We start from the raw sequence: 15650 nt of genomic DNA on the forward strand, positions 1-15650 counted from the left end.
GGAAGCTAATCTGTACCATAATTCAAATTAAAATGGATTAACAGAAATGCTTTTTCATTTTCAAAATATAGCTGCATTTTTTGTCAAATTACACAGCTATGACTTTGAAATGAAAAAACCTTTCTGCTAATGCATATTAATTTTCAAATTTGACATTTCAAATTGAATTTTGGTAACTATTTGCTGGGGTATCTTTTGAAAATTAGATCTTAACCATCCTTTTCTTTTTCATTTTAATTAAGTTACAAAATAAGCAGCCCCGAAGAAGAAAATGAAAATGCAATTTGGATGATTTATTACTCATACACTCAATACAGCTGTATTCTGAAAATGAAAAAGCATTTCTGTTAATCCATTTTAATTTGAATTATGGTACAGATTAGCTTACATATCAAATATGTATATATGTCAATTCTATTTTCTATTTTGTACTTAATAATAATAATAATAATACCACTTTATAATACTTTTTAAGTCTGTTAGTTTTTAGCAGCTAGCATTTGATAGAAACAACATTGGCCAGCTGCTGATTTATTTAAAAGTATTGATAATAATTATGAATTCATGACGGTTGGAACCAGTGTGCTTGATGCGAGGAGGGGAGGAACAGTAACAACAGATGGACTAAGACATTTCTGAGTAGCCAGCCGCTACTGTTAAAAACCGTCTTGGTTGGAAAATTCACTCACACAGCAGAAAACTTGGCCATTAAATCTTTTCCGCATACCACATTACAAAGTGCACTCTGGAGTACAGCTACATGTGGTTAGAAATCACTTCCTAGATTAAGGAGATAAAACAAGAAAAAAAAACCAAGGATTGGTCATATAGTTTGCCCAACCCTCTTCCAGTGTTGGACTGTATTTCAGCGCAGAGTGGACAGCAATGCACATTTGCTGTACAAACCTCTCACTGACTGGATTTTTGCTGGTCCTGCACTCATGATTCCTGCCGGCTTCTTCTTCCTGCTCCTCCTCACAGGTGAGGTTTCTCTCGTCCTCACAGCTCTGGATAATTCACAAACCTCACTATGAGCAGCTGTTTTTTAGATTCAAGGCTGTTGATTTTAGATACCATTAGGGGTGAAATGTAAAATGGGCTTTCATTATTATCATCTTCTAACCATGTGTCCACTCAGTTTCCATTTGGCATGGTCGCTAAAACTAATGTAGTCAAATACAAGAGTGCTGTAATAAATCCAGCCCTCATGAAGCTTATGATGCTCAGTTTTAGAGAATATTGTAGTTCATGTCTGTATGGTTGGTGTTTCTAATATGTTGCCTACTGATCAAGACATGGTGGGCACAATATTAGAAATGCTTCTCTTTATAATTTTGATTCTTTTTAATTTTAACTTTCATGGTTCGAGATTCTTTGTCTGCTTGTTCTGTCTTGTGTTTTGAATTCATGCCCTTTTTGTGTCTCCTCTGTCTTTTCAGTGTGTCCTCCATGTTGTTTCCCCTCCCTCACCTGTCCTCTTCCCTCCCCACTCTCTTCACCTGTTCCTGATCCTCTCGTTCGCGTCTGTGTAGTAAGTCTTTGTTCTCCCTGCACTCCTTGCCTTGTCACTTTGACTTGTGATATCCTCCTCAAAGTAAGTTGTGTCTCCTCCTGTGTCCCATATGGTATGTTTATTATTTTGGCTTCTGGTTCTATGTTGATTTGAACTTGCTTGTCTGTTGCACTTTGTTTAGCTCTTTTGTTTACTACTTTGTTTTGGTCCATGAACGCATTTTGGTTTGTTCTCCTGGTTTTTTGTATATCTCAGCTTTTTTGTTTTTCAATTAAAACAACAAATGAACTGCTGTTAGATTGTAGAAAGAGCTCATCTCCATGTTATTTAAATGAAGGGTTTGCAAAAATAAGTACATACATCTCTGAGCAACAGTTAGATAAGAATATAACAAATCACCAGTCATTGGGGGAAAAAAGGAAAAGCTTAACATCAATATATTTGCAGATTGAGACAGGAACAGGTTTCTGTTGAGTATCAAGTACACAATAATGCCTATAACAAGCTTGAATTAACAGACCTGTTAGAGTACGATTGGATTTAGTTCACAGGATATCAGATTAATGTACTATGAACTGTCAAATCCCACTTTAAACCAGTTCTGCCTTGTGACTTTAGAGACTAGTGCACACCAAATATATTGTTTAAAAGATTATATGATTATTGTATGTAAAAGTTGATGTAATGTTAAAAACAAAATGGAATAGAATAACAGAATGAAGATAAGACAGAATATAGGGATATGGTAAAAACAAATAAAATAAGTGTAAACATTCAAACCGTAAAAGGTCTTTAGTTAACTTTGGTATAAACATATCCAGCTCCTCTCAGATCAACGTTTCTGTTGTGCTTAGTGGAGCTGGAGGATTTGATGGGCCCTCCTGACTCATAATCTAAAAGCATTTGTGGGATGAAGCCTAGTGAAAGGCCATGTAGTGCCTCATGAACTAATAAACTAAAGCAGCCTCGGTTTACATCATGTATAATGATAAGAGAACTTCTGTTAAAAGCTTTTCTTGATGGCTTGAAGTGAATTTGGTTCAGACACAGGGTGCTGCTGACCATGATATTATCAACATGCACATTATATGATCAAATATCAGAGATGGATCTTCTGTGTGACCACAACCATGTATCTGCTTATATTTGTGAGCTGGCTTGATATGAGTCGTCATCATCATCATCATCATGATGCAACAAAAGAAAGACAAACACACAGAAACTGCCAATACTGACAGGAATGCCAAGCAATATGCACCATGTCCATCTTTGTTAAATGGGCTAGCTAGCATGCTAACATTTTAAACATTTTCATATAAACACATAAACCAAAGTACTAGATTAATTAACAGAGAGTGGAAGTCACACCCTTTCGGTGGACCCCATGGGACATTATTTCAGGCAAAATATGTACATTTCCCCAGAAAACAAAACCTGAAATGAACAAAGCATTGTACAAATCAAAATGACAGATGAACAAAAAACACTGGACCCAAACTGAAAATGCAGAGAGCCAACTAATGGTGTTGATTCCCTCAAGAAACACAACCAACTGAGCACGGGAACTGCAACCCCCTTATATAATCTCCCAGCTGACTGATTGCAGCCAGCTGTAGGAGAAACATCACAGGTGCATCCAATAGCTTCTGATTACCTGTGACCTACATCTTGAGAGATCCCTGTTCACGTCAGGACCTTGGGGGATCTCTAATCTGTCCATAACAGGTAGTGATTGGAGAGAGATATAAATATTTTCCATCTTCCTTGAATTGTGCCATGAATCACACATGTGATGTCTGTCAGTGAACCACATCATCTCACTCAACGCGCTAGCATACGACGTTCGGAGGCGGTAGATGTACATAACAACTCTAACTAGCTGAGATGATGATAGTCAAATATATTGAAGGAGCTCAGAAATTCAGATGGTATCACAATTCCTGATTTGTTGGTGTTTGTGTCTCTTTGTTTCTGCTGCAGATGTTCAGACGTCTGATGAACATAACTGCAGTTATCTGGATGTTTTACAGTACTTGAACTTGACCAAAAACAAAGAGAAGTTCACCATGATCCGGCCTGTTAAAAACTACAAAGAGCCAACAATTGTAACACTGGATTTGCTACTCTATGCTATTCTAGACGTGGTAAGTGGTTGCTTATAATAATTTTATTATAGGTTATATTGGTTTAATTTCTCTCTTGTCCAGTGACATAACAGGATGTCAAAGTCCCGTTCACAGGTCAGCCATGAAATCAGGACATGAAACATTCTACATGAGGTGTCAGCTGCCTGGCTCTGATTGGACTCAGCCCCTAATATTCCCAGAGACCAGATTTTGTCATAATTATGAAAGTAGGACCCAAACATAAAACACTCAAGGCAGACAGGTAGAAAACAAAAGCAAGCGTTAATAGGCTGGCCAAAAAGCAGGAGCAAACCAAGAAAGCATAGGGAAGACTTGCAAGAACACAAGGAACACTACAAACACATTCGATATATGGGATAGATGTGACAAAGAGTGAGTGGACAACACAGGCTTAAATACAAACTGAAGTAATGAGGGGATATGTGCAGTCTGAGACACTGGGAACAAGGAAGTGTTAATGAGGCTGATGTGACACCTGAGGCGTGTTGGAAGGATCAGACTGGGGAGGGGCACAGGAACACAGGAGGGAAACACAACACTGGGAGCACAGGTGAGAATGAAGCAGAAAAGTATCGAGAGACGACACATAACAGGATATCACCACAAAATAAAACAGGAAATCAACAAACCAAGAAGCCCAAACCATGACAGATATTCTTTTTAAAGCATGGCAGCCATCAGACATTGACAGCTGATCCAAATCCAGTTTAAGAATGCAGAATAGCTGATAAAAACAAGCAAACAAACGTAGATATAGGCTACTTGGTGGAGGTTTGTGCCCTGAGTGCTTTTTTGGTTTGGTTTGTGTAACTGAAGTTCTGTTGATTACTCATGTTGGTGATTCTGGTGTGTCTGTTTAAAACTGTGTCAGTTAAACGTCTTCTTTGCTCTTAGAGAGAGAAGGACCAACAATTTATTCCTTACATTTGGATTGATTTGGTGAGTTGTGTCTGAAAGAATGAGGCCATGAATACATTTCCACTCTCACTCACTTGGAAAACTCAAAGTGCGTTTGTTTTAAAAAACATTTCTTTCCTTGTTTTTATCCACAGTGGTGGAAAAATGAATTCCTTTCTTGGGATCCTAATGAGTTCTGCAACATTACCAGAATATCTCTCCCCAATGAACTGTTATGGAAGCCGGACATAACTATTGAAGAGATGTAAGTTTGAATGTACGTGCGTGTTCTGACACATACAACTGTAACCTGTTACTCACCATCATGTTATCATTAAGAAATGACACAGAAACCGAAGCATCTAGATGCCAAAACAGAGTGAGAGTTTTGCAACAGGACTGAAACATGTTTCGGTTTTTACTCATCAGGATCAAACTAATATAGCTGAGCAGGGCAGGTTTTGACAGAACATTTAGAAATTATATCCGTGTTTGAGTTGGTTTTTATCACGATCATCTACTTTTTTTCCTGGTAGACAACTGCCACTTTAACAGCAGAATTAAACATCATAAGATCAGAAAACAACACAGAGACGTACAAACAATATGAAGTAGAGCAGCTGCAGCCACAATCTTATGTTAGGATATGAACATTGACTTAGTAAATGTTCATCTGTGGTGACTTTTGAACAAAGTTTGACCTGATGATCCAAGTGAGAATAAAAATGTTGTGTTTATTTACGTTATGTTGCATGGAGTAAGTTTACAGGTGCTATCCTCTTTACATTCACACATCCAGTATTTAACCAGAGACATTGTGGTTACATATATGTCATAAACCTTTGTAACTTCCAGTCTGTAATGGGACGATATACCATGTGAAATTTAAAGTATACCCCTGTGGTCTCACACAGGTCAGAGACGGACAGAGCCCCTCCAAACCCGTTTCTCATCATCAGAAATAATGGTGAAATTGAAATAACGGATGACCAGGTGCTGGTCAGCGCCTGCAGGATGCGCGTTTACAAATTCCCCTTCGACATTCAGACCTGCAACCTCTCCTTCAAGTCTGTCGTACACAATGGTGAGTCTGTTGCATTTGACAATTTCATACGTCCCAGAGGGGAAGTAACAAAATAATTTACAAACACAACATGCAGAGTTATCACAACCCGTTTTCAAACAGAATGGAGACTTTCAACAAAGTCAGATTTCAGATTAAGACCACCATATTTGGGATAGATAAAGTGGTCTGAATCTGAAACTGCATGATACCACATCATTTTCTGTTGGGGCCTACTGAGTGTTGGACCCCGAAGCAGAGACAGACAGGCATGTAGGTGCAAAAAAGTATTTATGCTCACAAAACTCCACAAGTGAAGGAACAGAAGGTGTCTGGCAAGGCAGGCTGGGAAACTCCAGTGCCAGGAAGGCTCTCAGGCACAGGAACTCAGGTACGAGGCAGCAAGGTACACGAAACTGAAAAAACACATGACGAAAAGAACATGTCAGTACAAATTGGCAAAACACAGGCAGCAAAAAACTCACAAGGGGACGATAGTCAGCTCTACCGACAAGACGGAATTATCTGGCAGGGGAGAAAGGCGAAGACCAGGGGTAGTCATAGAGGTGGTGACGAGTGAGTGGCTGCAGGTGTGCCTCGTCAACCAAGGGGGAAGAACAAAGAAGCGTGGAAAACAGACAGGGGAGAGACACACAAAACACAGAATGAATGAACTGAATGAATGTGTGCTTTAATGACTATGTCAGTTTCTCGTTAGCTGATCACTCATATCATACAGTCCTTCTTTGTTAACCTGAAAGGAAATGTCAGTTGTTGTTTTTTTCATCCCCCACCTCAGACAAGGAAATACTGCTCACTGAGCATTTCAACTCTTCAAAGATCGTCGAGGAGACTCGCAAGTTGATGCACAACCAGTACGAGTGGCTGTTCGTCAACCTGACGGTTCACACAAACAACATCACTTACTTAGACTTCAACCAAAGTGTGATCACTTACAGTGTGAGTATTTCCGGACACAAACACACATAGATGGAAAGTAAACATTTTCCAACTAATCATATCTAAGTATTAATAGTTTGTGAGTCTTTATATGGTTTATCCTGTCAATACATTTCAGAGGGAAGCACTGATTCATTTATTATCTCCCCTTGATTTTTTTTTTAAGACAGGCTTGAAGTGCAAACGCAAAACTAATTTCAGCTTTTCTATTTAAGGGATTTCCATTCCCCATTTTGAGTTTCACACTTGATGTTTTCCTTATCTTCTTGTTTCCGTTTCTATTTTTGGACTCATCTCACCAGTTCAAGCCTCAAATTTGAGCATTTCCATTCAAGCATTTTTTTTTAAATCTCACTTTTTTCACTTGCTCGCTTTACAATTTCAAATGGTCATTTTACATTATACATTTACATTTTCAATTTCCCCTTTCTCTTTTTAAGGTTAATTATGGAGTGTTTGTTCTTACTGGTGCAGTAAAATATTACTCTTCTTAATTTTCTATAAGACCAAAAATAACCTCTGTTCAGAGGATGCCAGAAGTGCTCTAAAACTGGAACTCAAGAACAGCCATTTCTGATTTCTGCATTTAAGAACACACCCTTGTTTTTTTCAGTGGGCTAATGGTTACTTTTAATCATTTACTCATGTTTGTACACTTTACTCTGTGTGGGCTCCAGCCTACATAACATACCTGAGGTGGAAGGGGAAACAAGAGCTGAATGATGAGCATTCTGTGCATTTCTTGCTAGATGTTTGGAAAAATTGCTTGTGTTTTTGCCCTTACATGCGAACGACTTTGTTGCATATTTGAGCGTACGTCATCAGAGCAGGGTTTCTGTGTCTGTGTGAAGCATGAGGCAGCTTTTACACGTCTTGCACATCACACAGAAGGCAAGATCATGAGAGAGAGTGATCTCTAATTTGAATTAGAAGGAACAAAATGCGTACATTTCTTAATCACATCTTAACTTCTCCAGCACTGACAGCAGTACCCTACATTAATTCTCAGCTTCTATCCCAGAATGATGATCCCCTTCATGACTCAGGTGCACCACTGTAGATGTGGACAGATTAGGGAAGATTAGCCAGATCCCGCCTGCTGCCTTTATACTTATTCATACTATACCAGATGTACAGTGCAGGTCAACCATCCGACCCTTGAACAACATTTCACAGATCTCCATCAAGAGGAGAGCTGGCCTCTACATCATCAACTTCATGCTGCCCATCCTGTTCTTTGTGGGTCTGGACTTGGCCTCCTTCATGATCTCAGACAGCAGTGGTGAGAAGCTCGGCTTCAAGGTCACTGTGCTGCTCGCCATCACTGTGATGCAGCTTATTCTGAACGATATACTGCCTTCTTCTTCAAACAGGATTCCACTCATAGGTGAAGAAACCCATTCTTGAGTCTTATATGACAGCACTTTACATGGGATTTTCTGACACTGTGTAGTTATTTGTCCACATTAATGATGATGCCTTCCCCCTTTAGCATCCTACTGTATTGGGATTTTTGGTATGATGATGCTCAGCCTCCTGGAGACGGTTTTGGTGATGTTTCTGTTGCATAAAGACATGAAAGAAGTGGCACGAAAAGAACAAAGCATGATTGAGGACTGTGGGTATAAAGAGAGCGATGTCAGCATCAAAGTTCATTACACAGGTGAGATTCATGACATAGGAAAGTCACACATCTGGTGAATTTGCAAAGCAACATATAAATGATTCCAAATGTTAATTTCTTTGAAAACAGTCACGTATGTAATGTCTCATACAAAGCACTTGTGTTATTTTGAATATGCACTAACCATGTTTTGTGTACATCTTTTTCAAAGTTGATAAATGTATTCACTGTGCCTCTCTGTGATGTTTCTCCAGGTCAAACACCATCTGAAGTGCTGCCGGTGGTCAAAGAGGTCAGGGTTAAGTTTCACTTTTTTAAATCTAGAAGGTTATTTTTTCACATAATGAGAAAAATTGTTGTTTTTTATCAGGACTGCTACTTCTTGCAGAGATAGTCCATGGCTTAAATTATCTGATATTCAATGTAACGAAGTATCAAAAGAAATTTTCAGGCAAAAAAAAGGAATTTATGATAGTATTTAATGTACAAGTAACAGTAAATTATACCTATATTTACATGTAAATAGATACTTTATACTATGGGTGTCCTGGATCTGATCGGATCTGATATTCAGCATTTTCCTAATTATCAGAATCAGTGGGGTTTCATAGTTGTTTTTATTGTAAACTAAAATGTGCTAATTTGGCTCTGATGCAGCATACAATCTGCAAAGTAACCTCTAACTAAAATTATCAAATAAACGTAGCAGAGTAGAAAATACGATATTTGCCACCAAAATGTAGTGGGGACTGTGGTGCATGTGCAGAATGCTGACTGACCAAGAATGACTGAGGCATATACATGAAAGAGTAAACTGACTCTGCATTAGCTGGGTGTGTTTGTCCGATTTTGAGAAATTCGACCAACATGTTTGCATGGACTTCAAAGTCTGGATTAAGTCAGACTAACACAGTAGTCAAATCATGTAAACATACTGACTGTTGAGCTGTGTTCAAACATGTTTCCTCCTGTCTACTCTCAGTCACGTCAAGCACACAGCAAACAACACAAAACACAAAGCACATAGCAGACAGCACAAAGCACACAGCAAAAAACACAACACACAAAACACATGGTAAACAGCACAAAGCACACAGCACACAGCAAATAGCACACACATTTATATGAAATCTGGGGTTGAAACAAGCACAAACATTACAACTGAAACAAAAATGGGTACTTCAAATGTGGCAGCTGAATTTACAAAAATCACATACTTTAACCAAGGTTTATGAAACTACTTTTTCAGGAAAGCAGCAGTCAGCTGATGGAGGAGTCCCCTGACTTTGAAAGGCTGTCATATGAGCTGAGGGAGTTGGTGAAAATGCTCCTGAACAGTAGGACTGAAGAAACAAGGCCTTCTGGCTACTGGAAAGGAGTTTGTAATAAAATCAACAGAGCGTTCTTCATCCTCTATATCATCACTTTAGCTGTGTTTTTAGCCTACATGTCTTACAGGTGGAGTGCAGAATAATCACAGTACAATAACTGAGTGATAATTACCAGAAGTTGTAAACGGTCACTGGGTCGCATTAATCACATGTTGTACTATCCCATTGCACCAATATGACCTGAGGTGGTATATTATTAATCAAAGTCCTTATGTACAAGAAATCCACCTCTACAGACATTTGATAAAAGTAAAAAAGAGCATGCAGGTGTTTTGGTGCCAAAATATGCATGTTATTCTACATAAGTGTATCTTTAACATGTAATATGGGTAATTCTTATAATCCAGCTAAGTGTATACACTGACAGTACTGAAATTTTGATGTGATTTTGTGGTAGTCCTTCAAAAGGTTTTCCAGACATTCTACATATGTAACAGCCCCATTCGGTAAGACTTGCTGTCTTTTTTTGTTTTGACTTTTACAATCTCTCTGGACAGATTGCAGTGGATTCAGATCACCTGTGCGCAGAGTGGAGAGACTGACTCCTTATTAATGAGTTGAAGCAGTTCGTGACAAGGAGAGCTGCAGAGTTGAGTCAAACTTCTCTCCGTTCATCAGTCAGAGCGAACACTTTCACATAAGTAACCACAAGATCCATCATTGACATGATGATATTGATCAGAGCCACTTCAAATAAAACCGCAGCGGAGAAACTGCAGCTGATGTGGAAAGCTCTTATCTCTTTTCTGGTTTTGAAGTGATAATTCTTATGCACATGGATTTAAAGCAAAAAATGTATTCATAAGCTGGATGAACTTCTTTAACATTATAATGGAAGAATCTGAGTGTGTGACCTTTTGTAGTGATGATTGTGGCTGTCTTGAAGCAAGTAGGGACAATCTCCTGTAAGATGATGCTATTCATTTATGGCAACTACACCATAAATTATTGAATCATGTTTTCGAATTGGTGGCAAATTTCCTCATCAATATCTGTGAGCCAGTAAGCAAGCACTTTTCTCTTTGAGCTAAGATCTATGAGTGCTGGTGATGGTTGTCTCAAGGCACACAGGAAAAAATAGCCTGTCACACCCTGAGAAGGGCTAATCACACTGTGATAAATAGGTTCATTACTGTGATATGAAACTGTCTGAGTCTGTAAAAAAGTCAATGAGCTGAAAAATTAAACAAAATATTTATACCATAATGTGTAGTGTAATCTTTTGTTAAGACAGATTTGATAAAATTGGTATCAAAAAAAGCGTTGTTCAGGAACTGGTATTGAAATCAAGGTATTGGTATCATTAACGCTATCGAATATATTTGAAGAAAACTACATGGACAGTATATATTATCTGGACCAGCAGCCTTATTAATAAGCACTTTCAGCAGGATTCTTCTCACATCTGCTCAGTTTACTGACAGCAGCCGCTCTGTTTACTGACAGCAACTGGAACCAGAGCAGGAGGAGTCATACTTTCTGTTCACATCCTGACTCTTTATCTTTCCACAAACTCCATTAAAACTTCTGTGGTTCAATTATGGAGAACCACTGCCTTATACTACTAAGATCAAGGACAGAGTAACACAAAGGGGGTTGGTCATTCTGTTTGTCCAGACCTCTTCCAGTTTGAGCTGATATTTACAGACAGCACTGAGTTGACTGGGATGCACAGCAGTTGTACTCTGACAGACTTTGGGTTCATACTGGTCCTGCAGTCATGATGCTTGCTGGCTTCCTCTTTCTGCTCCTCCTCACAGGTAAGGTTTCTCTCATCCTCACAGTGTCTCTGATGCTCTGGATAATCCACAAACCTCGCTGTGAACAGCTTTCAGTGGAATCACGTTTTACAAAAAAAAAAAAGAAACACTGAATGAATGAAGAGAGGTCCGGGTAATCAAGAATAACATGGATACAGTTATGGATGCAGAGGTGTTATGTATTTTTTAAAAACGCAATGCTCCATGCTGCGAGCAACAGCAAAAACTGAATCACTTGATACTACTAGATGTTTAGTAAGATTTAGTGAGGGCAACACAGTATCTAAACAAACATGAGCAAAATAAAGTTTAATCAAATATATCAACTAATAATCGTTCATCTTCTGCAGTTTTTATCATCTATTATTACACAGCTCTTCTTAATTCTGTAGAATGCTCCATGCGATTGAATGAGGCTTCCCAACGTTCGGCAGTCAATTATTTTCATATAACTGACCGCTCTTAAGCATATCTGGCCATTGTCAAGGAAAGTGACTTTTTTGCCTCTGGTGCACGTATTTCGTAGCACTCTGCGCTCTAAACTCTTTGCTCCGCAAGTGGTCCGGTTGCTTATCACCCCAGCGTCTTCGGTTGCTAAGCGACGTCAGCTGATCTGTAGTCTACTTCATATCGCCACTAGTACGGATGAGTTTCACATTAACTTTATTTTTTTTTGGTATATATGGTGCTTTCGAGTCTTGGCAAATGGCTGAGTGAAGAAGGAATAGCGAAACGGCGTCAGTTTGGCGAACTACTTCTCTGCTGAAAACGCTGTGAACGGTAACAGATAAATTGTAAAAGGACACACTGTGTGACGTTTTTTGTTTTTTGTTTTTTCATGTTGGCAAGTAGCCGTGTAATAAGCGGGATAATGTATAGAACGGCGGTCATTATAGGGAAAATAAGTCCCCAGGACTGATCAGACCGGGTCATCCTGTCGGGACTTATTTTACTGATAATGACCCTTAAATAACGGTGTCTAATTTAATATGCTCTCTGGTCTAATGGACGATCCTTGCACAAGAAATCAGCAGAGATACATCTGGGTTAATTTCCCACTGAAAGGGATTTTAGTTTCATGCATCTTGTCTCCTGTTACATTACATTATGTTAACATTGTTACATTATTTATGAAAATGTTCTCAGTTAGACATATGAGTTTTATAAAATGTTCCCTTGCATGGAATTCATATGATGGATGAATGATTAATGAATCCATCACATGAACAATGATGTTTTTTCAATTAGAAATCAGTGATATAACTTCACCCAAACTTCATATTTTTCTGATTACTTTTTGTTTAAAATGAACTTCTCTCGCAGTTAAAGCGCCTTGATGTTTTCCCTGCAGATGGAGAATCGTCCAACGGTAACTGCACCTATCGGCAACTTTTTATGCGTTTGTACCCTAAAGGTAAGGGGCAGAACACCATGACCCGGCCTGTTACAAACCACACAACACCCACTGAAGTACGCCTGGATGTACTCATCTATGCCATTCTAGATTTGGTAAGTATATCTAGAAACTACTTATTTCTTCTGTTGGGAAGATTATTTTCATCTCTTTGTTTGTGACAGGACAAGACAGGACAGGGGCAGTTCCTCATATGGGCAATATGGGCAGCGGCCCTGGGGGGCATTTGTGAAGGGGAAGCATAAGCGCGCACACACAATAAAAGAGAGCAGCCAGTCGCCCACACTGACCGGCTCTCTAGCAACTGCCTCTCTGTTATGATTCAGTGACTTTTTGTTATGTTTTGTGTTTTATTTTGAATCCATGCTCTTTTGTGTCTCTTCTGCCTTTTCAGTTTGTGTGTGTGTGTGTGTGCGTGTGTGTGTGTGTGTGTGTGTGTGTGTGTGTGTGTGTGTGTGTGTGTGTGTGTGTGTGTGTGTGTGTGTGTGTGCGTGCGTGTGTGTGTGTGTGTGTGTGTGAGAATAGTTTTTGGTGTTTGCTTCTTTCTTGTTGTATTAACATGGGTACTGAAGAAACACGATATTTACTGTCTTTATATTGTTCTTCTTGAGACTATGTATTGGGAGAAAGACAATTAAGTCTACCTGACCTGGTCTAAATCCAGTCATCCAGACACTGCTCCAGACGGGGCAATTCACTGAACTGGGTGCCACAAGATTAATGCAAATAAAAATGAATGATCCTGCAATCAGACTTGCACATGTAATGCAAGGCCAATACTTTCTTACGTGCTATTTGTGCAGCCTACTGACTGTTCAAAACTGTCTAATAGATTTAGATGTTTGCAAACTTGTAATAAGTTGTATTGACACTGAATGTGGAATTAATTTTTCTTTACTTACAGAACGAGAAGGACCAGAAATTTGTTTCATACGTTTGGATTGACATGGTGAGTTCTCTCTGGGAAAGAAAAAAATGTGTGTGTGTGTGTGTGTACATATATATATGTATATATATATATATATATATATATAACAAGGACCAAGGACCCCTGCAAGGACCCCTGCTACCCTATAAAAGGGATAAGCGGTTACAGACAATGGATGGATGGATGTGTTGTCCTCCAGTGCCCCAGGTCTGAGAAGCTCCTGTGCTAGCATTTAGAGCTAGCACTCTAAACGTCAACAGTCCCCCCCTATGCTCTGAAAACCCATTCTGGGCAGAATCAGCTTAGCTAGCTGCACAGCTATCTCAACTAACTAGCTAAGGGCAGCTCCATTTAGCTGCAGTTATCAGTTACTGTCCCATACTGATATACTGTCCCCTAATTGTCTTCACCAGTTCTTACATAGTGCACCTTTAAGTTACTTTATGGTTTCTCTGAAATAGCTATAATAGCTATATGAATAGCTATTATAGTTATATATATATAAAAAATGTCTGGTAAAAATGTGTTATTTTAACTATACACTAACCATGTTTTGTATCTAATTCATCATTTCAGGCATTAATACATGGATTCACTCTGCCTGTGTCTGTGATGTGTCTGCTGGTAAAACATCACCCGAAATGCTGCCATTGCCCCAAGAGGTCAGGATAAAGTTTTACTTTTTAATATTTTTAATCTTTTATACCTTATCCTGCTGAAATATTGTGGCTGTGTTAGTTGGCCAACACTTTGCAATTACATTCAGAGGCAGTGCCAGAGTCAATGTATTTGAAGATACAAAGCTTTGTGTCACATGCTCATGATATACCATCCTTTTTTAAAAAGGCATTGAAGAAAAGCTGAATTTTATGCTAAATGAATGAGTAGGACTTGTGCAATCTAAATGACAAACATAACAGTTGACACAAAAATGTGAATGTCAAACTTGATAGCAGTTAATAATAGCAGTATTATCTTTTCTTTTTCTTTCTTTTTTTTCTTCTTTTTTTCTTTTTTTTTTTTTTTTTTACATTTTTTTAAACCACAGTTGTTAAATCACTTTTCCAGGGAAGCAGCAGCCAGCTGATGGAGGAGTCCAATGACTCTGAAAAGTTGGGGGAGTTGGTGAAACCACCATTTCTGCCCCTCAACCTCAAGAAGGAAGAAGCGAAGCCTGCTGGCTACTGGAGGAGAGTGTGTAAAAGAATCAACACGGTTTTCTTCATTTTCTATATCATAGCTGCCAGTGTGTTTTTAGTTTATATGGCTGTCTGTTGGAATGAAGAATAGTTCTAGAAAATGACACGTCAAGAAGGTGTTGGTTTTACTCTGAACCCACAGGGGAATATCAAAACAAAATGTCTTCAGATGAGTAACAATGTGTCACCCTGCAGCTCAAGATGAAACTGTTGTGATTATAAAGTCTCTGCCCCGAACTTTGGTGTCTGAACATACGTTACTAACCAAACATGTAACACTCACTCATCCAGCCTAAATACGCATCCCTCATAATCCCAAATAATAAAAGTTGTAGACTAATGTCTTTGCTATGTAGTAATCATAATCATTTTGTACAAGGAATCCACCAATACATGTAAGCAGGTATAAACAAAAGTGTGTGTTGATGTACTTAAATACATATTTACTGTTTAATATGGGTAGTCTTCATAATCCACCATAAAGCATGCTAACTTAAAAAAACAACAACTTTAAATGTAATGTAATGAGGTCATAATATGCTTAGTTCAGGTTCATACTTTTATTTGGGGGTCCTAGTAGAACAGATAAACAAGTTTTTCTCATATGGTGTTTCACTGCAGTATCCTTTTCTGACTGTGTCTTGAATGCTCCATTTTAGCTACAGAGTGAGACATCGCACCTCTGTTCAATCTCTCAAGAGCTGCACAACCAGACCTTTTACATGCATATAAATGTTACATAACACAATAAAGG

At 38.7% G+C, this 15650-nt stretch overlaps 1 protein-coding gene and 1 pseudogene across 2 annotated transcripts; both read left to right on the forward strand.

Moving 5' to 3' along the window:
* The first annotated feature begins 941 nt into the window (after positions 1-941).
* On the forward strand, positions 942-10743 carry LOC119010231 (annotated as a pseudogene).
* On the forward strand, positions 10147-15240 carry LOC119009468 (5-hydroxytryptamine receptor 3A-like). Of its 2 annotated transcripts, XM_037080767.1 has the most exons (6): positions 10147-10184; positions 11213-11355; positions 12707-12864; positions 13674-13718; positions 14274-14359; positions 14766-15240. In XM_037080767.1, exons 2-6 carry the CDS (start codon positions 11316-11318, stop codon positions 14782-14784), a joined length of 348 nt encoding a protein of 115 aa, XP_036936662.1. In that variant the 5' UTR covers positions 10147-10184; positions 11213-11315; the 3' UTR covers positions 14785-15240. The 2 variants fall into 2 exon arrangements, 1 of the variants encoding a protein (XP_036936662.1); XR_005071739.1 differs by lacking the exons at positions 10147-10184; positions 11213-11355 and adding an exon at positions 11861-12135.
* The last annotated feature ends 410 nt before the right edge of the window (positions 15241-15650 follow it).

The sequence above is a fragment of the Acanthopagrus latus genome, chromosome 20 (assembly GCF_904848185.1).
Source record: "Acanthopagrus latus isolate v.2019 chromosome 20, fAcaLat1.1, whole genome shotgun sequence".
Taxonomy (NCBI): Eukaryota; Metazoa; Chordata; class Actinopteri; order Spariformes; family Sparidae; genus Acanthopagrus; species Acanthopagrus latus.

Coding starts and splice junctions, on each gene's coding strand:
- LOC119009468 (XM_037080767.1), top strand. CDS start 11,316: ATGATGCTTGCTGGCTTCCTCTTTCTGCTCCTCCTCACAG. Junction 12,865..13,673: donor TCTATGCCATTCTAGATTTG/GTAAGTATATCT, acceptor CTTTACTTACAG/AACGAGAAGGACCAGAAATT. Junction 13,719..14,273: donor CATACGTTTGGATTGACATG/GTGAGTTCTCTC, acceptor TCATCATTTCAG/GCATTAATACATGGATTCAC.